The sequence below is a fragment of the Fusarium verticillioides genome, chromosome 2, assembly GCF_000149555.1.
Source record: "Fusarium verticillioides 7600 chromosome 2, whole genome shotgun sequence".
Taxonomy (NCBI): Eukaryota; Fungi; Ascomycota; class Sordariomycetes; order Hypocreales; family Nectriaceae; genus Fusarium; species Fusarium verticillioides.
In genome coordinates, this window is record NC_031676.1 from 3,503,144 (window position 1) to 3,525,904 (window position 22,761).

Sequence of the window (22,761 nt, forward strand, 5' to 3'; positions counted from 1 at the left end):
ATACCGAGATATATAAAGTCCATTCCTCAAAACGCTCGACACCACGAAACGCGCCTCATATACTACCTTACCCATCCATGGCTGATCAAGCATGCCAATATACCTAGAGAATATAGTATTCGTACAGCAAGTTCATCATCATGTTCCCATTCGCTCTAAGCACCAAACTCAACGAAAAGCCGCCTTGACGTCGGCTCGAGGCCACTCGAAGAGAACATCACCACCATATACGTTGGTCGTCACATTGCCGACCCGTCTCTCAACCTTTTCGTAGAACTTTTCGCACTCTTCCAGCACCTTGATCACCAATCCTCGGCTTAGTCCTGGTTCATCGGCATCGCCAAAGTGCTTCTCAACACGTTTACGCAGCGCCTCGATGCCCTTTCGCACTTCCTTGGAGTCGTAGTTGCTCAAAACCTTATTGAAAACCGTCTTGCTGTTGGAAGGCTGCGCAGCAATTGATGCCGGTGATTTGCCTGTCTGCAACTGGGCTTCCATGTTCTCGAGGTGTTCCAGAATCTTTCCGAGTGGTCGCCGCATGACTGCATCAAGATATAGATTCATATGCTCATAATATGTCGTGTTGGCCTTTTCCTTCCATTCCTCGAGGACGTCCAGGCCTCGTGTATCCGTCTCCTCAAGGAAGTGGTTCATGTTCTCAATCAGGAGGATATGGAAGTTGAGGGCTTCCTTGTCCTCTGGGTCAACCGAGCCGGCTGTCGCACTGACACCGGGATTCTCTCGCGCAATGACCATGAGTGAGTCAAACATGGTCTTCAGTATTCGGTCATACTCGCGATCAACAGTACTTCGAATAGGCAGTGTGGTGTCAACACCGAGCAGCATCTCCTCCACAGCTGCTGAGAAAAGAGGGAAAAGCCGGATGAATGCAATAACACCCTTTCGCTTGCTAATCTTGACCTTGGTCTCCTCAATGGCCCGAAGTTGGTCGTCAACGAATTTCTTGAATCGCAGTTCCAAGTGCCCATGAAGTTTTTGCAAGAGTGTGTTGACATACTCTTGGTTGGACTGTCCAACCTCGGCAGAGTACTTCTCGATAGTCGCTAGGACTCCAATCCCTTGGCTGAATAGCCGTTAGTATGCTCTTCAACACCATGATATCAGAGGGTTTAAACTTACATTGGGCCCTGCCCGACAACCCACTCCATAAGACGCAGCAGTTCCGATTCCAGGAAGGTAAAGATCACCTCCATTGCGCGCAGGATACGTCTGGCAAGTTCTCGATCGGGTTCCATTAGTCGGGGTCTTCTTAAATCAGTTCCTCCACGATCAGAAGGTGTTGTTGTGGCAACAGCATCTGGGAAATCTATCTGCTCAAGCGTGGTCGCATGGAAGAAGTCGATGATGAAGTTTTGCTCCATCTGTATCAGTGGGATGAGATTATCCAGAACTCCAGTAAAGACTTCGTGAGGCGGGTTCTTATTATCATTCACTCCCTTGTCGGCCTTTGGTTTGTGGCCACCGTCTTCTCGAGGAGATCGCAGAGCTCTCGCAAGAGTTCCGCTCCGCTTTACAGTCAACTTCCTGGCAGTGGTAGCCACACCTCCTTCTTGATGCTTCTCGACTGCGGACGTGAACAGAATTTCAGCCTCTTCTCCAGTTGCCTGTCTGGCATTCCTACGCCAAGACGCAATCGTAGCCTGAAACTCAACTCGGTAAACAGGTTGACCCTTATCTTGATAAATTTGAATGAGCTGGTTCCACTCATCGGGATGCATATCTCGAGCGTATAGCATGAGAGGGCTAAATTGCCAAAGAATATCGCGGCCAAGCTCGTGGTGTATAGGATCCACCTTTCTGGACAAAGCTCCCTCCATGGCAAGCTTGGTTTCTGTAAAAGCATGATCAAATTGCCGGGACATAAAGGCGACCAATCTGCCAATGAACATGGCGCTTTCTTGGTCATAAACAAGCTTCTTCTCTTGGACAATCCGCATCTGCTTGAAGTCAGGGTTGAGGCCACTCTGGTTTGTCTCGGCAGTAATATCGGCCTTCTCTTGATCAGCTCCACTACGCGCAGGATCAATCTTAACCATTGCCTTATAAAGTGTTACAAGAGAAGATTCGACGTTTTGTAAGCCGCCTAAGTCATCCAAAGGTGCAGATCTGAGGACTTCAAGCTCATTCGATGTGATAGCACAGGTCTCAAGCAAAGACTCAAGCTCTTTCTTGAGTAACTTTTGGTTGGCAGTTTGAACTTGAAGACCTTGGCCCTGGGCTTCGATGTAAGCGATGTCATCTGAAAGGGTCTGTTCATGATTAGTAACAATTCGAGCATATTTTAGGACAACATACCGAAAGCTCGACTGAGTAGAGTGTGAGCAAGTTGTCAAGCTCCTCACACTCAGCCATAGCAACATCAAGCCCAGCCTTGATGGCATCAACGCGTTCATCCTCTTCGCGGAAACGAGCCAGCCAGCCACCAGCCTGAGCTTTATTCAGCTCCCGCTCTAGGTCAGCTCTCATTTCTTCCACATTGCGTGATCGCATTTGTTCTCCTGGAATCCAGCCAAAGAAATCCAACCATTGAGCAAAGTCATCACTCCTCTCATCTAGAATAGACGGGTTGACCCCCAATGTCTGCAGGTATTTCATATCGTTGCCTGCATTGATGGAGCGGCGGGTCTCCTTCTTTTCAGGTTCGGTTGCCTTTTGCACTTCCTGCGGCGGCCCATGCGAACTCGTCGGCCTACTCGTTGGGAGACTAATCTTGACTTCAGGAACAAGCGAATTACGGTTCGCAGACTTGGACTGCTCCGCGGGTTTAACTTGCTCCAATTGTTTGGCCTCTTCCTCAGCTTTAGGTGTTTCTTCTGGTGTAGGTTGTTCAGAGGGGGTATCTACACCCTTGGAAGACGGTCTGGGTGGCGCAGGGACAACACTATTGATCCCATCTGGCCCCTCTTCAGTCTTACTCTTCAGTAGGCGCATACGTTCACCAGCACCACCAGGCCTGGGTTTGAAGGCAGTTGCAGCGTTGGCCGCAGACGCAGCCTTCCACAATGCACCGGCGATCTCATTTCTGGACTTTTTGGCTCTGATCATAGGACCGAGGCCTGGCCTGGATTCGTCGACTGTCTCTGCTGGTGATGGGTTGAATTCGCGATCAGAAGGTGTCACTGCACGCTCCCCAGGTGATGGCTCTTCCACTGGCTGAAGCGGCTCTTGCTTGGACAAATCAGGGGGTGGTTGTAAGTTTGCAAATCTTGGCACGCTCACTGTCATCGGCGAGACATCAGAAGAACCTGCTCCAGAGCCTGGAGACAGAGCTTGAGCGGGGATTGGTGCTTGAGCCTGTGCTTGCGAAGTGTTGGGTACGAGAGCTGGCGTAGGACTAGGAGCACGGGCGGCTGCAGGGCTGGGTCCACGAGCCGGGCTGGGCGTACGGGCTGGTGCAGGGCTGGGTCCATTGCCTGGAGCAGGACTTGGAGTTTGATTTGTTACATTAGTTGGTGGGTGATGTGAGGGAGGGTTGGGTGTATACGCTTGTTGGGGGTTGTTCGGTCCTGATCCAGGCCTAAGGGACGAAGGCATGGGAAGTGGCTCACGCTTTGGTGGGTCTGGTAGTCGTCCTGTGGGAGGTGGTGCTACTTCTCGATCTAGTGTGCTCCCCGTGAATGAACTGCTTGTCGATTTCTGGCTTGCATTGTCCATTCTCGGCACAACGCGTTCGCTGCTGCGAGGCGGAGGAGCCATTGGTTCTTTGTTCCCAGGACTAATCAGTGGTGGAGGAACCAAGTCCCGATCATGAGGGCGAGTTGGATCCATGGGCGGTCGTCTCCTTTCGGGGGGTGGTCTATCTAATTGAAGTGGTGAAGGAACAGGCTGTGGAGGTTGAGGAGGAGACAGAATAGCAGGTGGTTTCGACTTGGGCGAAGACTGTGGCTGAGGGGGTGTAAGAACAGCTGGTGCCCGGGATTCATGGGGCTCTGCAAATCTCCCATACGCCCCTGGGCCGTTTATGCCATTGCGAGAGCGCGGTGGTAAACTTGACCCATCATCACTCCTGGTAGCCATGGAGGTGGCAACCGAATCCTGACTCTTGTTGCTCTGAGCCATCCACCGAGGTTGGGGCGGCCTTTCTCTCGAAGTGGTTGAATCGAAACTTCCGACAGGTGAAGGGCCAAGATTTGGGTGTGCTGGGCGAGTAGGCGGCGTCCTGTACTGGGGTGCGTCTTGAGGACCACTTCCTGAGAGTCCTTGATGCGAAGGATGCATCGGATGGGTTGGACGAGGAGGGGCGCTCGCCATCTGACTCGAAGGTTGCTCAGCTATAGGAGGAGGTGGCGGCCGAGAACCACCTGTAGCCGGTCGTCTTGTTGCTCCCATAACTTGATCATACTCCTTTTGTTCAAAATTTGCAAGCTCCGGCGTCTTGCCACCCGTGTATTTCCCGTATATCTTGATAAGACTAGCAATGAAGAATTTCTTTTCCTTGTCCGTCTGAGCATGCCAGAAGTATGGCTTCCCGAGTGTCACTTGAAAACCGGTGTCGCCAGCCCAGTCCCGGTGGTCTGGGATGGCCTGGGGGCCAGTGTAAGATTCAATGCGTGAGAGGTCGTCAAGATTCCACGTTTTTCCGATTGAAAACGATCCATTAGCGTTTTCTTTTGACTTGTGCAGGCGAACTCGGCCGGACTTGCGCACGGCTACTATTATTATTCGAGGTTTTTGACCTTCAGCATTCCGAGCCTGAGGTGGAGGAGGGGTCGTAGGATAAGAGGAGTATTCGGTAATGCGGATATGAGTTATGTATGTTTCAAGAACTGGTCAAGGCCATCAGCCAGCTGGACGTTGAGTATGAGTTTAAGAGCCTTATACCCAAACTCTCGCGACATTATGTTTCTTTGAGCTAGAAGCTCATGTCGTTGAGTTTAGGGTTGGCTTCAACAGCATAACTTACGAGAACCATCAACATCCTTCTTGTTAAAGCAGCTCTCTATTATACGGCGCTTTTCATCCTCAAATCGCTCTGCCCTGCTAGTAGCCGCGGCGGCACCAGGGCCGCCCCCGTTTGGGCGGTCCATGACAGAGTTCGAGGAACGGGATCACGCAGGAGCGTTAGGATGAGCAAGGAGGCATGTTCGATTGAGCAGCAGCCTGGTGAGATTATTTCGCGGGTATGGCGAATTTCGGGGACGAGTAGGCGACTGCGCAGACTTAGAGCGTTGTTGAATGTCGTCGAGTCGAGTATATAATGTACGTTGAAAGCTGATGTGGTGGTTGGTCGCGGATTCGAGGACAGGTCGTCGAGGTCAATGTGGCTGGAGTTTCCCTATTTCGATGTGGATGTTTCGGGTGGGCACCTGCTTAGTCGTGTACCTGCCTTCGATGCTCCACTGCAGCTTGGAGCTGTAAGGATGGCCTACTCACAACCGTTCTTGTGCAGATAAATGGCCGAGTATTCTCTAATATAACGCTCTATGCTGAATAATTGGATTGTAACAAAGCTCTACTAACAATAAGCCTAAACAACCAAGCTCTGGGAAAGTTGCGACCGCAAGCCACATTGTCCAAGTCATGTGTTGAGAGCCAATGAACAAGCCACATGATGAGGTCAGCGGTATCACACGCCACTGCTATGGCGCGTCACAGTACCTCAATCTGTGACAGCTATCAAACTGTTCCGGGACCGAAAAATCACATTTCAGCGACGCTTCAAATATCGAGTATCAAAATGTTGATCTCAATCTATGTATATACTGACTCAATTAGGTACTTACAGGCTCTTTGAGTGCATATCAAGGTGCGACGAGACTCAAATCTACCAAGTCTGTACTTGATCCATGTAAGTGGCCCTGTGAAAGTGAAAACGTTTGGGAGAGCTGTCTATGATAGAATGCTGATGTAGCTCTCATTATTAGTTTTAAGACGTCTTAGAGATAGTTCATTGCTGGACCTCCAAATTGAAGATTGATTGACTACAATAGAACTCGATCAGCTACGGGCTATGAAATCGACCAAGTTAGTGTACCTTATTTACTAAAATAGTATAGGGTAACTACCTAGTATCATGAAACGGATAATAAAGTCAATAACTAAAATAGGAAACTAAATATAAGAGTTAATAACCTTAGTTACTATTTTAATTCTTTTTCTATAATTATAATAAATAGATATAAAAGGTTATATATAAAAGTTACTATATTAAATCGCTTAACCTTCTTCCTTAAAGGAATACTAATCTTACTTATAGAAATAAATCTAGGTAGGAATATTATTCTTTTAGGTTAGTTAGAAATAGCTATAATATTAATTTACTTATTATATTATATAATAGCTATATATATATTATTCTTTAATAATATACCCTCCTTTCTATTAAGAGGTATAATTAATTCCTTTACTTAATTAATCTTATAATATCCCTTTTTTATTAGTAAGTAATATCTATATATTAATTATACTAGTAATTAGGCTAATTATAGATCTTCTTTTTATTATATAGTAGCCTTACCTTTACCTAATAATTAATATTATAGCTATATTAGTATATAATTATATATAAAGTATAACGCTATATTAATTATATTATTAGATAAGATCTGCTTATAATAGCTATATAATATATTATGTAATACAATATCCATTGCTTAGTTAAATTAATTGTCATGCCGACCGCAACCGTATTATATTCCGTTCAACAAGTATAGCATTACGCACTTCCAAACGCTCCAGTTATGATCATTAACATTTATTCACCTTCCTGAATGCTTGGGTGACCTCTTAGTTATTGATAAAAGCATTCGTCGAGGAAGATTCTGGTCCCAGGTCATTTAACGACGATATCTCGTTATAACAATACCTGATTAGATGATGCAGCATGGTCGTACCAACAACGTTGGTTCATAAAATCTCAATAATTTTGATTCAGGCTATTCGGACGATAAGAATAGCTCGAGAGATATAAATACTCACGCGAGACATTCAATAGAACCGCTAGCTGTAGGTCACTTTTCCAACAAAGACGGCAGCGGAATACCCAAATAGGTAATTTCTCGCTCCAGCTTCCTTTCAGGATCAAGAGCTTAAGTTGAGATCCGCTTTCCCCTCACGAATCAACCCCCATCATCGCCCCCCAGATCGGCCTTGGTTCACCCCGCAATCGGGGTTGCTCGTCCGTCTACCGAGGTTGTACATTGAAAATGAACACTCTTACCCGTTGCAATTGCTTCATTAAGAAGATTCGCGTGAAACCTGAAGTCCTCTCGAACCCCAGTCTTACCCCAGATCCTTGGGAATAATATCTTTGTGCTCTTATACCCAGCTTGGTAACATAGACATAACAACACCATGGTACCCTCCGTGAGAGTTGTTCCTAATGTATGTTTACCCCTTAAGATCAAGCACAAGCACAAGCACTGCCAACGCTGCTTGGTTTGTGTGAATGGTTTCAGTTCAGATGGCTCACATTCGCATAGGCCGCTAAGCGAGCAACCAGCTTGCTACGTACCATTCAATACACTCATCCTCCTTCATGTCCTTGTCACTCAAACCCAGGATATCACCAGTCGCCACCAACATTCACTCCCTCCAAGCATGCCCACCAGCGTAAGTATGCCACGCCAACATCGCACCCAGGCCAGAAGGAGTATGCCTTTGAGATGGCTGCCTCGTCCATCAGATTTGGCCCAGGTGTGACGCAGGAGGTGGGCATGGACTTAAAAAACATGGGAGCAAAACGTGTTTGTGTGGTAACAGATGAGAATGTCAACAAGCTGGATGCCATGAGACAAGTTCGTGAGTCCCTTGCTCGTGAAGGCATTCCTTATGAGGTTTACGACAAGGTTCGCGTCGAGCCAAAGGATAGCTCGTAAGTTCGATCCGACATCACATCTATCAGACAGCAGTTCACTCACAATGTTGCAGCATCAAAGATGCCATCGCCTGGGCTCGCCCTTATGCACCAGATGCCTTCCTCGCCGTTGGTGGTGGATCAGTCATGGACACGGCAAAGCTCATGAACCTATACACGGCATATCCAGATGCAGACTTTCTAGACTTTGTCAACGCCCCTCTTGGAAAGGGTCGTCCAGTAGACAAGAAGTTGACACCGCTCATTGCGGTTCCAACAACAGCCGGTACTGGTAGTGAGACGACAGGAACTGCCATTTTCGATCTTGTGTCTAAGCGAGCAAAGACCGGTGTAGCTCATCGAAACCTGAAGCCCACACTAGGTATCTGTGATCCCCTCAACACCAGGACCATGCCGGCAGCTGTCAAGGCCGCTTCGGGTCTCGACGTTCTGTGCCACTCGCTTGAGTCCTGGACTGCCATTCCATACAACGAGAGAACACCTAGACCAACTAACCCTATCCTTCGGCCCGCGTACCAAGGCGCGAACCCTATCTCGGATGTTTTCTCGTTTCATGCACTGCGCTCTACCGTCAAGTATCTCCCGCGATCGGTGAAGAACCCTGATGACTTGGAGGCCCAATCTGAAATGCTTCTCGCTTCTACTCTGGCTGGCGTTGGGTTCGGTAATGCCGGTGTTCATCTCTGCCATGGTTAGTTCATACCTACTCTGTTATAAATTTCTGCCCCTGTTGGGTGCTAACCCGAGCCCAGGCATGTCGTACCCCATTTCTGGCCAGAACCCAGGCTACAGGCACGATGGCTACCAAGTGGAAGCCCCTCTTATTCCTCACGGTGTCTCCGTAGCTGTCTCTGCGCCAGCAGTCTTCCGCTTTACTGCAGCATCGAACCCAGATCGCCATTTGGCGGCAGCAGAGGCCTTTGGGGTTGATATCAGCAACGTGAAGCGCGAGAGTGCAGGCGAAGTGCTTGCAGAAGCTATTACCAAATTCCTTGCGGAGCTCGGTGACCAGCCCAAGGGTCTTAAGGAGTTGGGTTTCGGCTCGGAGCACATTGAGGCCCTTGTCGAAGGTACCATTCCTCAGGCACGTGTGTTGATGCTAGCACCAGGATTGTCTACACAGCTCGAAGCGGAGAAAGACCAGCTAAGGAGACTGTTTGAGAACGCGATGACTCACTAAGGCCCATATTGTAGAAAGGAGTTCGTTAATGCGGGTATGCAATTGCATTGCGTGTCGTCGATCGATTGCAGCCGCGGATGTCGTGTCACTCTTAAATACAGTACGGTATTTGGATTAGTACTTATCAAGATACAAATATAGTAACATGTGTACAGTACCATGATAATCTGATCCACTTTGATTTTCTATGGAACATTCCGGAAAATCGACGATGTGTGTAAACTGTTACTAAAAGTGGTATATTATATGCTTCTTTGTATGTCGTGCGTTTATAACATAAGCCTTTATCCATACATTTGAAACCGCGTACTACTAATCAAACTATGCTGTTCAACGGCATGCATTGATTTGTGCAACTCTCCACGTTTCGAATGTCACCATATCGACCGTTAAGAATCGTCCCTTTCTCTTTTAGTACACCGTAACAATAACACCCACAGACTCCCTGGCAAAGTTGCAAATGCCATTCTCGGTAACAGGCGTCATTGGGTGAATCTGAAAAGTCCCTGCAGGTACTGGACCGATCCACTGGAAGATTACCATATCAGGTAAAAACAAGACGAATCTTGCATTGGTAACCGAGACGCCATGCTAATCCTGGCAAGTCCCCCTACAATTTCTTCAACAGAGGTGGAAGAATAGAATACTTGTAGACTAGTGATGGAGGCGAACGGGGAGAGTTGAAAGACTTTAATGAAGCGACTCCTTTTTAAGATTCTGGACCAAGAGTCTATGGATATCAGAAGCTTCGCTTGACTCTTCTACCCGGCCTTCTCAGGCTTCTCTTCCAAAATAGAACGAGCTACCAGAGTCATGAGCCTGTTTAGTATTTTTCACCTGGTGGGTCTTGGCTCAACTATCCCCGGACTGCCGGCCGGATGGCGTTCCGATGGCCACGACGTCGTGATGCTGGGCTGGAATTTACCTAAGAAAAACTCGAACCAAGCGGTTTCGCAATAAGCTCCAAGAATCTCCAAGACTTCTGGGCTCAATTTTCTCCCTTGTGCCTCCACATCCACTACGTCACGGGGCCTGTACGAGCCCGAGGGAGGTGATCGCTGCTTTTGCCGGAGATGGACAGGGCCCGTCCGTGTTAGTCGTACGTGCCAGTACGTACGATACCCAATTCTAACACTGGAACCCACAAAGCTTGATGGAGCCCATAGAGTTTGCGATCTTCATATAATAACGTAAACCCGCCCTTCCCCGCGAAAGGTGTTGTTGAGGCTCTCCAGTATATCCCTGTACATCTTGGATCACAGTCCCATCTTTCCCACTTCCTTCGCTCGTTACTAAAGGAAATCGATATCTTGTACCTGATTCAAGGTATATTCCAGTCACTCACGATCCAATGGAGGACACTTCTAGAGATATTCAAGACGAACCAGACCTAGAAGTCGGACCCGAACCACCCAAGACTGGTTCTGGTTCAGCTTCTGCTTCTGGTACCGATACACCACCAAGCCCAAAGACTGCTGCTGCAGCTTTGAAGAAGGACAAGGCGCGAGTGCGATTCAACAGCAATGCTGCCGCAAACCCTCCACCAAAATCATCTACTCCTCCTCCTGCTGCTGGAGGCCCTATCGCGAAGCCCAGGCCATCACTTTTGCGTGGCAGTTCTGCAGAGGCCGTGAAGACTCTTCACGATGCCGAGCATGAGTCAGATCCCGAGTCCAAGGAGGCGATGGTGGCGGCCCAGGAACGTGCCCGTATAATGGCGGCAAACATCCACAATGATTCATCAGCCATTGACAGAGACTCACTCGAATCCAGCACTGGAACAGCCGCCTGGGACAGTCCTTATGGTTCCAGTATCCCACTCCAGACTCTCAACGAAGGTAGCAGCAGCCGAGAAGGTTTCCACAAGCTTCCATCTGAGGAGCAAGAGGCGCATGGCTTGAAGGAAGAAGCCTTCAAGCTTGTTCGAGCACACACTCAGCGATTTGGACCCAGCAGCACTGGTCACCAGACACCAGACAAAAAGGACACAAAACAGGAAGAAAGAGTCCCCTTAACCGAAGTATATGACGGAAACTTTGATGGAGTCTTATACGATGTTCCAGCACCTGAACAATATCGTGGAAGCGTACTATCTCAACTTTTGAAGCTCTACAAACCCCCAGATCCTCCTTTCAAAGGCTCGCACCACCGAACTGCCTCTACTTCCTCAGTTCTAAGTGAAGCCGGTACCCCTACAGTTCAAGGAACGCCATCTGGAGCATCTACGCCAAAGCGAAAATGGTACGATCAGAACAAGTCCCAGGACACTCTCGCCAACCTCATCGAGGCCTCATCGCGACTCGCCAATCCCAATGACCCGGAAGATAAGAGAAAAAAGCCTTCTGGAAAGAAGCCACAAAGACCTGGCCACAAGCGAACAACAAGCGCGAACCGCCTCAGTGGTCTCTGGCAACAACAAGAAGCACGCATCACAGTCCATATTGCCGAGACTCTGGCCCGACAGGACTATATCATCAAACTCTGCCGTGCTCTCATGCTTTTTGGAGCTCCTACGCATAGACTAGAGGAGTATCTTAGCATGTCTGCCAGAGTTCTCGAAATCGATGGTCAATTTCTATATCTTCCCGGATGCATGATTATCTCTTTCGACGATAGATCGACTCATACCACCGAAGTCAGAATTGTCCGCACGTCGCAGGGTATTGATCTAGGCAAGCTGAAGGATGTCCATCTTATCTACAAGGAGGTTATGCACGATGTTGTCGGTGTTGAAGAAGCTACCGAGAAACTCGAGACCTTGATGAAGCGCAAGGACAAGTTTCACAGGTGGCTCAGAGTTGTCATGTTTGGACTCATGAGTGTCTGTGCTGCCCCTTTCTCCTTCGGAGCTCGTCTCATCGATCTCCCTCTCATCTTCGCTTTCGGCTGTCTTATTGGAGTACTCCAGCTTATTGTGGCCCCCAACTCTGCCCTCTATAGCAATGTCTTCGAAGTTTCTTCCACCATCATCGTCAGTTTCTTGGCCAGAACGTTTGGCAGTATCTCGAGTGGAGGCGAAGAGATCTTCTGTTTCGGCGCTTTGGCGCAGGGCGGTATTGTCATGTTGCTGCCCGGTTACATGGTTTGTAAGTCAACTCTCTCTACCTCATAATGTGATAGAAACTAACATAATACAGTGTGCTCCGCTCTCGAACTCCAATCTCGTGCTATTGTCCCCGGTTCGATTCGAATAGTCTACGCCGTCATTTACTCCCTTCTCCTCGGATTCGGTATCACTGTTGGTTCCGCTCTTTACGGATTATTCGACAGTAACCCGTCCAACACTACAACTTGTCCCGATGCCATGAACCCCTACTACGGCTTCATTTTCGTGCCATTCTTCGTCATCAGCATGTGTATTGTCTACCAAGCCAAATGGCGCCAGATGCCCGTCATGGTCATCGTTTCATTCGCTGGTTACATGGTAAACTACTGGAGTGGACAGAGATTCAAGTCTAGCCCTCAAATCTCCAGCACACTGGGTGCATTGGCCGTTGGACTCCTTGCCAACCTCTATTCTCGACTCCGACACGGTGTTGCAGCAGCAATTCTTATTCCAGCAGTGTTCTGTCAAGTGCCTGGAAGTCTTGCATCCACTGGAGGATTGCTTAGTGGTCTACAAGTCGCCAACTCTATCACCAACGCCACTGGTGAGATCAATGGAACCTCCTCTGTTCAGTTCCAGCAGGGCTCGAACCCTGAAAACTTGGTTTTCAGCGTTGCTGCGTCCATGATTCAGATCGCCATCGGTATCGCCGTAGGTCTCTTCATGAGCTCTTTGCTCATCTACCCTCTGGGCAAGCGCCGCAGTGCCTTGTTCAGTTTCTAATTGCTTTATTTGTTTCAAGTTCAGCGCAGCATCAGCATCGGCATTAGCATTGGGAAATCATTTATCTTTTGTGTTACAGAAAAGTTGTGCATTTACATATGGTACATGTTTTGAGACATGTTTTTTAAAGCGATAAAAAACAGGAATTGGGCAATGGCGTGGTCATTGTGAATTAGGTCTTGGTTAGCGCTGGTCTTTTGCATAAAGAATGGGTTTAAATTCATGGAAAGAATGAGTGGCTGGTTCTGATGAGAGCATTCACGGCTTAAGATAGGTGACTGGAGATCATAACAATATCATGATATTTACTCCTATATCTCGAAACTTCAAGCATCGTCAGTCAGATCATCATGCTACGACAACACGTGCCTCTTCCACTGGCTCGAACATGCCATTGCCTCTCCAAGCATCGACATCATAACTGCAGTTTTATTTAGCCTTGGTTTCATGAGCTACATACAAGTGGATACGATAATGCATTTTCAAGAGCCGACTTCCCCGGAATAGCTCACAACGACAGGAGGTGGTGCATCCCAGGATATCCGGAGCTCCATATAAGTGACGACGTGTCAGAAGACCCCTGATCCAGGGATATTCTTGGCGGGTACCGAATCATGCACAAATTGTCTGTAACCCACATACCGTCGGCTGCCTTTGCCGTTTTCTGTCATTCACCGTTTATAACGGTGTCTTGACAGTCTCTCGTTTATGCATGCATAAGATCCAAGGCTCAAGCTGAAAGTGTAACATGCATAGCCACAAACTCAGCTCACAGCCACATTCTATCTACGCAATATCTATTCCGTACACTGATATCACTGCAACACGACCTCAACCTCTTGGCTTTTATACAAAACCTGTTCACTTTCGCTGACATTGTCCTCTCGACTTTTCCAATCACTATATTCGACCTCGTAGAAATTCTATAAACTTGATACGAGCTGCTAATATTGCTTCTCTTGCGACGGCTGACTATTAGCTACTTTGCTGACGACGTCATCGCATTCATTTGTGGTCGGCTTCACTGATTTACCTCTCAAACACACTTCAAGCCCCGAACCTTCAAAAGAAAATGAATCCCTCTGATGTTCCAGATGAACCTCCGCCTTCATACGCCGAGAGCCAGAACCAGCACAAGAAGCTCTCTGCACAACCTCCGCCTGCAGCTGCAACTCCGCAGCCAAAAGTATCAGCATCAGCATCACAGGCTCCTCCTCCAACTGCCGGTCCCAGCCAACCACCAGCTGTTCCACGCCAATTCCCACCGGCGTTCAATTTGTACTACCAAGGATGGCCCAATAATTCCTATACACTCGCTGAACATCAAAACCACCCTCTCTACCTCTACTCCGCACATTCCGGCCTGAGTAATCTACCGCCAATTCTTTTACACTCTGGTCCAGACCCGTCATATTCACCTCTAGCTTCTGCTAGCTTCATGTTCATGAGCGCCAGTTTCGAAGTCGAATTGCCTCCAGTGCCAGGCTCGGGAGCTCCATTGGCACGCGAAGTAGTTGAACCAGTAGGCTCACATAGTGGTCTCGGTACAGGCTATAGCTTTGCTATCGAAGTCGGACCAGCTGGCAATGGACCACGGGAGAGATTTGAGTGGCGGCGCTCACGTGGAGATGTCATAGCAAGCTTGGGTGGTCATTATTATGGCTGGAAGCTTGTGCGTATGAGCCGTGGTGCTCCTGGAGGAGGAAATATGGCATTTGCGCCAGGTGGCTTTAAAGATAGCCAAGGAAACGAAGTTGTTGCAGCTTGGACGATGGGCGATGGAAGAAGTTTGACAAAGGTTGCGCATTTTCGTTTTATGGGAACGGGCTTGACAGGACTTCTTGGAGAGAGATGGGCTATTATGGTGGTGATAACAGGGCTGGCCTTATTCCACAGAGACCGAAGATGATAGCCTTGATTCGTCTCGCAAAGGCACGGCCTACATCTCGGTCTTGTTTTATGTAGCATTGGGCAATACTAATATTAATATGAGCTGTAGGCATTGCCGCACCCTGCCCGTTTTGATGAGATTCTATTCGATGTTGTTCGCTGCTCGTGGGGTGTAACTATACTTTATGGAGAATGTGTGTAGATTCTTTGTGATCAATATGGTGATAGAACAAAGGAGTATCACCAAAAGGAGACCCGCTCAGCGTTGTCATATATATAATGAGGTCGTTTAAAATAGAATATCTATGGGTATCTTATTTAAATTTATCGGCGTTACTGGGTATCATTTTTCGTAGGACGGCGAGCTGTTTCATCAAGGCAATCTTCCTTTGATCACCAAGGTTACGTCGATCGATTCGTCTGGTTCCGTTCGAGAAGACTACAGTATTGTCGGGCAGTACTGTTCCAGGGGAAATCTTCGTCATCTGCGTAATGGTGCAATTCTAGATATTGTCAGCTCCTGATCACGAAGATGGGGGGGGGGGGGGGTTCATATCTACCTTGCCAATCCTAGCACCACTCCCGATAGTTGACCCAGCGTGAACCACCGTACCCTCGCCGATCTCGGTATTGCCAGCTTCAATAACACTGCCTGCCTCAATTGTAACAAAGTCTGCCAGCACGACGCCACCACGTTGCGCAGTATTAGGGTCAACAGGGCGAGTTCCCAGGTGTGTTCGTTCGTGAATGAGACATCGTCGCCCGATCAAAATAGATCCGGAATTTGACTCAAACTTTGACCGAGGGTGTACTACTGTTTCTGATTGTATCGTGATCGAGTGTGTTCCTTGGAGAATCGCATTATCGGAGATGGTCAGGGAGTCTGAGAAATGGACGGGAGGCCTAGGACCACTGCGATCGATAGCGGGAAGAATGGAATGTCTTTTGCTAGACATGATGAATGCGACTCAGGTTTTCATTGCACAGATGTCAGTGGTCATTTCTCATCAACACGGCGGAGGAAGCCGAGATGAAGCTTGTAAACAAAGCCCACGATACTCTAGTTGGTGTTGCGACACCGCAGATCGAGTCCGTCAAATAGAAACCCTTCCCTGAATGCTTACGTGAAGCGGCGCTACCAGGATCTATGACTCCAGGATATCTATTTGAGGCAAATCGGGGGCAAAGGGCAATTGATGCGCTTAACAGAAATGATAAGAAGGACTTCTGTTAATATGTGAGAATTGGTGTGGAGTAAAGTCCTGGCTAACTCGAGTGGCTGAATAATCGCGTTATGGATTGACCAATCACTAGCCCGCTATTTCTGAACGGCCTGGTCACGAAATGGATCTCGCCCGGGAAACTTGAAGTGCCGCAACTTGACGTTCAACCATCTCCAAACCGCCACCCGACAACGATCGAGCACAATGCTGTCCACGAGAACGGCGCCCAAGAAGGCCGTCGGCCTCTCACGGACCGCCGTGAGGGGTCTGGCTACTGTCCAGGACGGCGCCCCGAAGCGAACATACGGTGGTCTACGAGACCAGGATCGCATTTTCCAGAACCTCTATAACCGATATCCCGTGGACCTCAAGAGTGCTAGGAAGATGGGCGATTGGCACAAGACCAAGGAGATTATTCTCAAGGGACACGATTGGATCATCAGCGAGGTCAAGGCCTCCGGTCTTCGAGGACGAGGTGGTGCTGGTTTCCCCTCGGGTCTCAAATGGGTAGGTTTCTCCAAGATTGGTTTTACGGCTCAAGAGGCCGGCCCAGCATCAATTGTCTCTAACCCAACGCTCTGCAGTCTTTCATGAACTTCAAGGACTGGGACAAGGACACCAAGCCCCGTTACCTTGTCGTCAATGCCGATGAGGGTGAGCCCGGAACCTGCAAGGACCGTGAGATTATGCGAAAGGACCCACACAAGCTCATCGAGGGATGTCTTATTTCTGGCCGAGCCATGAACGCAACCGCCGCCTATATCTACATCCGTGGTGAATTTGTCGAGGAGGCTGCTGTTCTCCAGCGAGCCATCAACGAAGCCTACGCCGCCGGCCTGATCGGAAAGAACGCCTGTGACTCCGGCTACGACTTCGATGTTTACCTGCACCGAGGTGCTGGTGCCTACGTCTGTGGTGAGGAGACTTCTCTTATTGAGTCTCTGGAGGGCAAGCCTGGAAAGCCTCGTCTCAAACCCCCGTTCCCTGCTGCCGTCGGTCTTTTCGGATGCCCTTCAACTGTTACCAACGTCGAGACTGTTGCGGTTGCCCCTACTATCTGCCGACGAGGAGGAAGCTGGTTTGCTGGCTTCGGCCGTGAGCGTAACCAGGGCACCAAGTTGTTCTGTATCTCTGGCCATGTCAACAACCCCTGCACTGTTGAGGAGGAGATGTCCATTCCTCTGCGTGAGCTGATTGACAAGCACTGTGGTGGTGTTCGAGGTGGATGGGATAACCTTTTGGCTGTCATCCCCGGTGGTTCTTCTACTCCTGTTCTCCCCAAGCACATCTGCGATGACCAACTGATGGACTTTGATGCCCTCAAGGACAGCCAGTCTGGTCTTGGCACTGCTGCTGTTATCGTTATGGATAAGAGCACCGATATTGTCCGAGCTATCAGCCGTCTCAGCCACTTCTACCGCCACGAGAGCTGCGGCCAGTGCACACCTTGCCGAGAGGGTAGCAAGTGGACAGAGCAGATGATGAAGCGATTTGAGAAGGGTCAGGCCCGTGAGCGTGAGATTGACATGCTCCAGGAGCTCACCAAGCAGGTTGAGGGTCACACTATTTGCGGTAAGTTCTTGTATCAATCACCTGTCTATAACGCTGTACTAATGGTGCTTAGCTCTGGGAGAGGCCTTCGCCTGGCCTATTCAGGGTCTTATCCGACACTTCCGACCTGAGCTGGAGGCTCGTATCCAGAAGTTCTCTCAGGAGCATGGTGGTGAGGCCCTTGCTGGTGGATGGAACCATAATGCCAGAGCCCAAGGCAAGTTGGTGTCTCCCGGTCAATAATTGGTATCTTGAGTAGAAAAGGGTATGGAGAGAGGAATTAAGCTTGACGTATCTTGCATCGTACTTGTGCATAACTACAACTATTAGGTAGATGCCATGTGTTATATTTACTTATCGTTCAATGGGAGTAAGAGTTGATAAAATAAACTGTGTTTGCCTGAGGGACCCCTCTTCAAGTGACAATAAAAACAGCTTCGATGTATGTGAGAATATTGTATCATTCACTCATATACAAGTCGCTTCAAATTGCCGTATTCAATATACGTGGATGTGAGGATCCACTAACATTGAACTACTGGCTGGCCCCATCAACACCGCCTATTCAACAAACAACCTAACAACCAGGGGTCAATGATTTGTAATGTTCTGTCCTTTTGCATTAGACGTATATAAATTCGTGGCATAAATCTCGACTTTTTTCAGTTTGTTTCTTACACCTCTGTCTCAGTAGACCCGCAGTTATGGTGGGAACATATGAGCATTTTGTTGCCTTTTGCACTGATCTTAGTATTTCTCTCACGAACCCTCACAAGACACATCACTAACTATTCTCAGTCGGCATCGAGCGAATTCTCCGTGGTTTTCAAGCGATATGCTCTCTTATAGTCTGGTACCCGGCTCTATTTGCCCTTGTCCAGCCTAAGGTGTCATCAACATTATCTCTCCGCGTTCTAGGCGGCCAGATCAATGTCTCCCGACGTTTCATTCGGTTCTTCCGCTTTTTGGACACTTTCCGCGCAGGATGGCTCGTCTACGTCGCTCAAGGCGATAAGAGCATTGATATGTGGCTCGATATCATTAGCAAGACCTGCTTCGGCATGTTCGGCATGATGGAGACTTTGACTCTTCTTGATCTCTGCGACATCGAAAACCTCCGTATCTTTAGTCCTGAGAAGTTCCAGGAGATTGATTACCAGTCGCAACTTTTCTGGTTCGCTGGATTGTACACTTCTGTTCTTGTCACGGTTATCAGACTGTATCGACTAGTCGCTGGTACTCCTGCGTCTGTCAAGCGTGAGACTGTTAGCATCAGCTCTACCGAAAAACCAGCCGAGCTTATTACTACAGAGAAGGAGACTGCGGTTCTCTCTGAGAAGATGACCAAGGAAGATCTCGACAAAGAGCGTGAGCGTCTCAAGAGCATTGTCAATAAACGCAAGATCGAGAGACGTGCTTGGATGAAGAAGTTTAAGAGTGAAGGCTACACTCTCCTCCGCGCTCTCGTTTCTGATCTCCTCGATATGCTTCTTCCCACAACTACAGTTGGATGGGTCAAGCTTGAGCCCGGCTTGGTTAGTTTAGCCATGTTCTTCACCACCTTTACTACAGGTCAGGCTGTATGGGAGAGGGTTGGACAGAATCTTCAGCGACAGAAGCAGTAGAGGATGAGGGTGTACGGCAATATTCAATTCTTATGTCACGTCACGCTATGTGAAAGCTATCTATACCGCCTGTCACTGCGGCAGCAAAATACAGTTTACTCACAGACTACATCATATACATTTTCCACCCAGATATTGTTCTCAGAACATTGTCGTATCAGGCTAACCCATAGTCCTCCTTGCCTCAGTCTTTGTAGTCGGTGTTATCTTTGGACGAAAGAGATTAGAGGCTAGATACTGGGTTCCTTTAGTGAAATTCCGATTTGGTCCTCTAAACCTCAGAAGCCATCGAGTCGCGGGGCTCAGAAACTTCATCTCGGAAGACATCGAGGTCAGGGATCGAGTACAGGTAGTCGTCATCGTCCTCGCCCCTGTAGACAACGATCTTCATCTTGCGGAAAAGACTGATCAGGTTGAGAACGGCAATGGCCGACTGCATGATCCTGTAATACACTATCAGCATCACTTGAATGACCGAAACCATCAGTCGGATACTTACACAACAGTAAGACTCAGACCCGAAATATTTGCGAGATAATCCCAGTTATATGTAATGAAGGACAGAACACTGGGTCCGATGAAGAAAAGACCGAAAGAAAAGTCGATAGCGCTGACAAGATACGTCCCGGCCCCACGGCTTGCGCGTGAGGCAAGCGAAGTCGTGCCAATGGTGCAGAAAAAGTTTCCGATCTTGAGGTCGAACTTGTTGCTCTTCCTGCCTGGGAGGAGGCTCTTGAAGACGCGGGACGCATGCCAAATAACCAAGAAAATTCCACCGATTGCGAACACGGCGGCTGATCCTGGGGAGTCATAGGGCATGCAGATAAAAACTACATCGGTGATAACGATAGGGACAATCATCAATCGCAACAGCATAATAGGTGAGAAAGAGAGTCGGAACACGGGCGTCTTCCCATTGTCTCTATCCTCCCGGTCGGATGGTGACAGCAGCGCAGCTGCGGGGTCCTCTCTGGGAAGAGGCTCATAAGAAGGCTGTCCTGACTGGTTTTTGGCCGCCATATTGAAGTGTCGATGAGTGAGTGATCCGTGAACTTTTATGGTCAACCTTGTAAGTGGTGATATTGGTGTCTCATGGCGGACACCTCAGTACTTATATAAGAGCACCGTGATAGCACCCACAGGGGCATGATGTGACAAAAGAAAAGCAAAGCCATATCCTGTCTAGGAAACCGCCGCGTTTACTCTGATCTTTTGCAGAGGTTTAGCGCATGGAGCGAAGGATCATGTTTCGTGCGTGCCTAGCACAGCCTTAAAGCTGCATGGTCCGAGTTTCCATGGTAATGGCTGCGCTAACAGTACTATTTCCGCTCGTCTATTCGCCAGGGTCGACGCAGGAAACATGCAGTTGGTTGTCATGACTGTTTCGGGTTCATTTGTGGATCAGAGGCTGCGTAAGCCTTTGCTTGAATTTGGGGTCCAGAACTCCAACATGACCAAAACTTGAGTTAGTTACGGATACTTGAGTATTATTCCATCTGGCCGTTGAGCAATGAGCTGTCGTAAGAATTGCCGATCTGGTTAATCCAGGCCAATGCGGAATATTTCCAAAATATAGTTGAGATAGCCACCGCAAGGCATTCTTTATTTTGGCGTTTATCGCCTGCCCTTGATGAGAAAGCGTCCAGTCTCAACCTGTATCTTCCACCCGTCTTGGAGGAGAGCTGAAGCTACAGCTTGTCTCAGCTTTGACACACCACCAGCACTATGGCGGCCGAGTCCAGTTATGACAGTAAAAGGCTGCTGTCGAGCCTTATCAGATCGAAACTCTCCCAGGCCATCCCACCAGGACTGGACTCGCTCGCGAGCAATGCTCACGCCAGACTGCACGTTGACGCCGTGTAAGTCAATCGAAGTTGATGTGCTTTGCTTATCAACCAGTAGATTTGCCGCCGTTGACGTAGCATGCATTCCATATCGAGCCTGCTCTCGTGCCCTTTCAGAATAATAACCTGCTGCCTGTCGATAGAGTGGATTAGAGGCACCACGTCGGTTTAAGGATGCTGCTGAAGCGGCTGCTTCACGTTTGGCTCGATTGTATTGGCTGGCTCTCTCGGCAGCTTGCGCGTACGCTGACGAGCCGACGGGAGAGCTCGTGCTTCCTGATACCGGCCGGGCCAGCTTGGATTTTCCTCGCGTAATTGTCTCGAATCCTTCGATGTCCTCTACGGGCAGTGGCGTCAGTTGATAACTGACCTCAAGCTTCTGTGTCCAGGGATTCTTGACGAAATGTTTGCTAACAAGCGCCGCGATGTCTTCTGATTCTTGCGCTGAAGAGCCCGTAACCTGCACAATTGTCGACATAAACTTATCTGGGACATTCTGGTATTTTTGGGCGAGTTCCTGTGCATATTTCTTTGCCTCTTTATCCTGGGTTTCGATGCCTTGTGAGATGTATCGATGCAAGATCTCAACTGCAGCGGCGCCACTCGCACAGCGTTTGTTGTGGTAAATATCGGAGACTACTCCAAAAGGTAAGTCCAACCTGTCTGCTAGATATGCGATCTCGTCCTGGCCTTTAAGTCAGACTGTCAGTTATCACGCTCTGGTAAATGATTGGTTAGAACATACGCTTCAACTCCTTGAGGTCATCGGGGGGTGGAGAGACATTTCCACTGCTGGATGATGCTGTTTCGCTGCCCAAAGCTTTTTTGCCCTTCTTCTTGTTCCTTCTCTGCTTCTTCCCGACGGCTTCATCAGGCTCGAAGAAGCCATCAATGCCCTTCTGCTCCTGACCTGTTGATTTAAGATACTGGATGTTCAGTAGGTCATCGAGTGCAGTCTGCACATCACCATTTGCCTTTTTCAATGAGTGTTTAATGTCAAATTCCTTGAGCTCACTAAACATGCTTTGGAGGAGAAGGACTTTATTCTCCACGCTATCATCATCGAATGAAGTAAGTCTGGGTATGGAGTAGGTTGTATTTGTTGTCGATGCAGTTTGATCGCTGGCCGAAGTGGTATCTGTGTCATGAGCACGAGAGGCCTGTTGGCTGCTCGTCTCAGCCGTACTCTCGTTGCCATTCATATCTTCAGGCATGTTCGAAATGCCGCTTGGGTTGAATCCTGTTGCTTCTTCTGTTGAGACATGCTGGGCAAGGTCTTCTAAGACAGTCTGAGCTGACTTATACTGAGAAGCTTCTGTGAGATCATGGTCGCTGGCGATGGCAACTACGAGGGCTTCGTCCAGGAGCGACCTGAATTTTTCCTGCAACATCATACGTTAGTATGAGTCTCTTATCTATGACAGTGCATGAACACGCTATTATATCTCACGGTCATTCTCACGGCGTCTTGGTACCATACTGGCTCAAAAGTTCGCTTCTAAGACTCGGCAACTAGATATATACGCGCTGAAACCATCATAACAATAATAAACGAACATACCACCAGCTTTTGCATAAGCTCTTCTGAGGTTTCTGGCATCTTGGGGGAGGGATAGTGTTGTGATGTCGGTTATGGCTGGTTCCAGAATAAAGCATGGTACTTTATAGAATGCTACAAGTAATAAGAAAAACTATGTCGCTAAGTCTTCAGATACTTCCCGTGCTCTATATAATGGCGTTGCGAAATTGAAAGACCGAATGACGCACAGAAAGATTGAAAGA

General features: G+C 48.5%; 9 protein-coding genes across 11 annotated transcripts; 5 read left to right on the top strand and 4 right to left on the bottom strand.

The window, feature by feature from the left end:
• Positions 1–168: 168 nt before the first annotated feature.
• On the bottom strand, positions 169–5,129 carry FVEG_03864 (hypothetical protein; the record flags this gene model as incomplete). The annotated part of the gene is made up of 4 exons (XM_018891532.1): positions 4,925–5,129; positions 2,317–4,787; positions 1,141–2,270; positions 169–1,084 (listed from the first exon to the last, which is right to left on the bottom strand). Exons 1-4 carry the CDS (start codon positions 5,046–5,048, stop codon positions 169–171), a joined length of 4,641 nt encoding a protein of 1,546 aa, XP_018748057.1. The 5' UTR covers positions 5,049–5,129.
• A 1,969-nt stretch (positions 5,130–7,098) lies between these two features.
• On the top strand, positions 7,099–9,175 carry FVEG_03863 (hydroxyacid-oxoacid transhydrogenase). Its single transcript, XM_018891531.1, has 4 exons — positions 7,099–7,344; positions 7,443–7,834; positions 7,891–8,528; positions 8,590–9,175. Exons 1-4 carry the CDS (start codon positions 7,315–7,317, stop codon positions 9,015–9,017), a joined length of 1,488 nt encoding a protein of 495 aa, XP_018748056.1. The 5' UTR covers positions 7,099–7,314; the 3' UTR covers positions 9,018–9,175.
• A 1,073-nt stretch (positions 9,176–10,248) lies between these two features.
• On the top strand, positions 10,249–13,169 carry FVEG_03862 (hypothetical protein). The gene is made up of 2 exons (XM_018891530.1): positions 10,249–12,103; positions 12,155–13,169. Exons 1-2 carry the CDS (start codon positions 10,369–10,371, stop codon positions 12,844–12,846), a joined length of 2,427 nt encoding a protein of 808 aa, XP_018748055.1. The 5' UTR covers positions 10,249–10,368; the 3' UTR covers positions 12,847–13,169.
• A 293-nt stretch (positions 13,170–13,462) lies between these two features.
• FVEG_03861 (hypothetical protein) lies at positions 13,463–15,077 on the top strand. Its single transcript, XM_018891529.1, has one exon. It carries the CDS (start codon positions 13,919–13,921, stop codon positions 14,753–14,755), a length of 837 nt encoding a protein of 278 aa, XP_018748054.1. The 5' UTR covers positions 13,463–13,918; the 3' UTR covers positions 14,756–15,077.
• Positions 13,706–15,910, bottom strand: FVEG_03860 (dynactin 6). 2 transcript variants are annotated; one of them, XM_018891528.1, is made up of 3 exons: positions 15,297–15,846; positions 14,919–15,239; positions 13,706–14,858 (listed from the first exon to the last, which is right to left on the bottom strand). In XM_018891528.1, exons 1-2 carry the CDS (start codon positions 15,690–15,692, stop codon positions 15,051–15,053), a joined length of 585 nt encoding a protein of 194 aa, XP_018748053.1. In that variant the 5' UTR covers positions 15,693–15,846; the 3' UTR covers positions 13,706–14,858; positions 14,919–15,050. The 2 variants fall into 2 exon arrangements, with proteins under 2 accessions (XP_018748053.1, XP_018748052.1); XM_018891527.1 differs by having other exon boundaries at positions 13,706–15,239; positions 15,297–15,910.
• A 142-nt stretch (positions 15,911–16,052) lies between these two features.
• On the top strand, positions 16,053–17,988 carry FVEG_03859 (NADH-ubiquinone oxidoreductase 51 kDa subunit, mitochondrial). Of its 2 annotated transcripts, XM_018891525.1 has the most exons (3): positions 16,053–16,466; positions 16,544–17,531; positions 17,584–17,988. In XM_018891525.1, exons 1-3 carry the CDS (start codon positions 16,164–16,166, stop codon positions 17,751–17,753), a joined length of 1,461 nt encoding a protein of 486 aa, XP_018748050.1. In that variant the 5' UTR covers positions 16,053–16,163; the 3' UTR covers positions 17,754–17,988. The 2 variants fall into 2 exon arrangements, with proteins under 2 accessions (XP_018748050.1, XP_018748051.1); XM_018891526.1 differs by having other exon boundaries at positions 16,053–17,531.
• A 96-nt stretch (positions 17,989–18,084) lies between these two features.
• Positions 18,085–19,393, top strand: FVEG_03858 (hypothetical protein). The gene is made up of 2 exons (XM_018891524.1): positions 18,085–18,260; positions 18,309–19,393. Exons 1-2 carry the CDS (start codon positions 18,215–18,217, stop codon positions 19,133–19,135), a joined length of 873 nt encoding a protein of 290 aa, XP_018748049.1. The 5' UTR covers positions 18,085–18,214; the 3' UTR covers positions 19,136–19,393.
• Positions 19,394–19,406: 13 nt separating this feature from the next.
• On the bottom strand, positions 19,407–20,155 carry FVEG_03857 (hypothetical protein; the record flags this gene model as incomplete). Its single annotated transcript, XM_018891523.1, has 2 exons — positions 19,407–19,578; positions 19,635–20,155. The coding sequence occupies 2 exons, from the start codon at positions 20,153–20,155 to the stop codon at positions 19,407–19,409; spliced, it is 693 nt and encodes a 230-aa protein (XP_018748048.1).
• A 594-nt stretch (positions 20,156–20,749) lies between these two features.
• Positions 20,750–22,373, bottom strand: FVEG_03856 (hypothetical protein; the record flags this gene model as incomplete). The annotated part of the gene is made up of 2 exons (XM_018891522.1): positions 20,750–21,669; positions 21,725–22,373. The coding sequence occupies 2 exons, from the start codon at positions 22,371–22,373 to the stop codon at positions 20,750–20,752; spliced, it is 1,569 nt and encodes a 522-aa protein (XP_018748047.1).
• Positions 22,374–22,761: the final 388 nt, after the last annotated feature.

Bases quoted from the DNA above. Each gene is read 5' to 3' on its own strand.
- FVEG_03863 (XM_018891531.1), top strand. From the start codon at position 7,315: ATGGTACCCTCCGTGAGAGTTGTTCCTAAT. The intron at 7,345-7,442 runs GTATGTTTACCC...ACATTCGCATAG, and splicing joins CCGTGAGAGTTGTTCCTAAT to GCCGCTAAGCGAGCAACCAG. The intron at 8,529-8,589 runs GTTAGTTCATAC...ACCCGAGCCCAG, and splicing joins CGGTGTTCATCTCTGCCATG to GCATGTCGTACCCCATTTCT.
- FVEG_03862 (XM_018891530.1), top strand. From the start codon at position 10,369: ATGGAGGACACTTCTAGAGATATTCAAGACGAACCAGACCTAGAAGTC. The intron at 12,104-12,154 runs GTAAGTCAACTC...AACATAATACAG, and splicing joins GCTGCCCGGTTACATGGTTT to TGTGCTCCGCTCTCGAACTC.
- FVEG_03861 (XM_018891529.1), top strand. From the start codon at position 13,919: ATGAATCCCTCTGATGTTCCAGATGAACCTCCGCCTTCATACGCCGAG.
- FVEG_03860 (XM_018891527.1), bottom strand. From the start codon at position 15,692: ATGTCTAGCAAAAGACATTCCATTCTTCCCGCTATCGATCGCAGTGGT. The intron at 15,240-15,296 runs GTAGATATGAAC...GACAATATCTAG, and splicing joins GTGGTGCTAGGATTGGCAAG to AATTGCACCATTACGCAGAT.
- FVEG_03859 (XM_018891525.1), top strand. From the start codon at position 16,164: ATGCTGTCCACGAGAACGGCGCCCAAGAAGGCCGTCGGCCTCTCACGG. The intron at 16,467-16,543 runs GTAGGTTTCTCC...AACGCTCTGCAG, and splicing joins TCCCCTCGGGTCTCAAATGG to TCTTTCATGAACTTCAAGGA. The intron at 17,532-17,583 runs GTAAGTTCTTGT...AATGGTGCTTAG, and splicing joins TGAGGGTCACACTATTTGCG to CTCTGGGAGAGGCCTTCGCC.
- FVEG_03858 (XM_018891524.1), top strand. From the start codon at position 18,215: ATGGTGGGAACATATGAGCATTTTGTTGCCTTTTGCACTGATCTTA. The intron at 18,261-18,308 runs GTATTTCTCTCA...AACTATTCTCAG, and splicing joins TGCCTTTTGCACTGATCTTA to TCGGCATCGAGCGAATTCTC.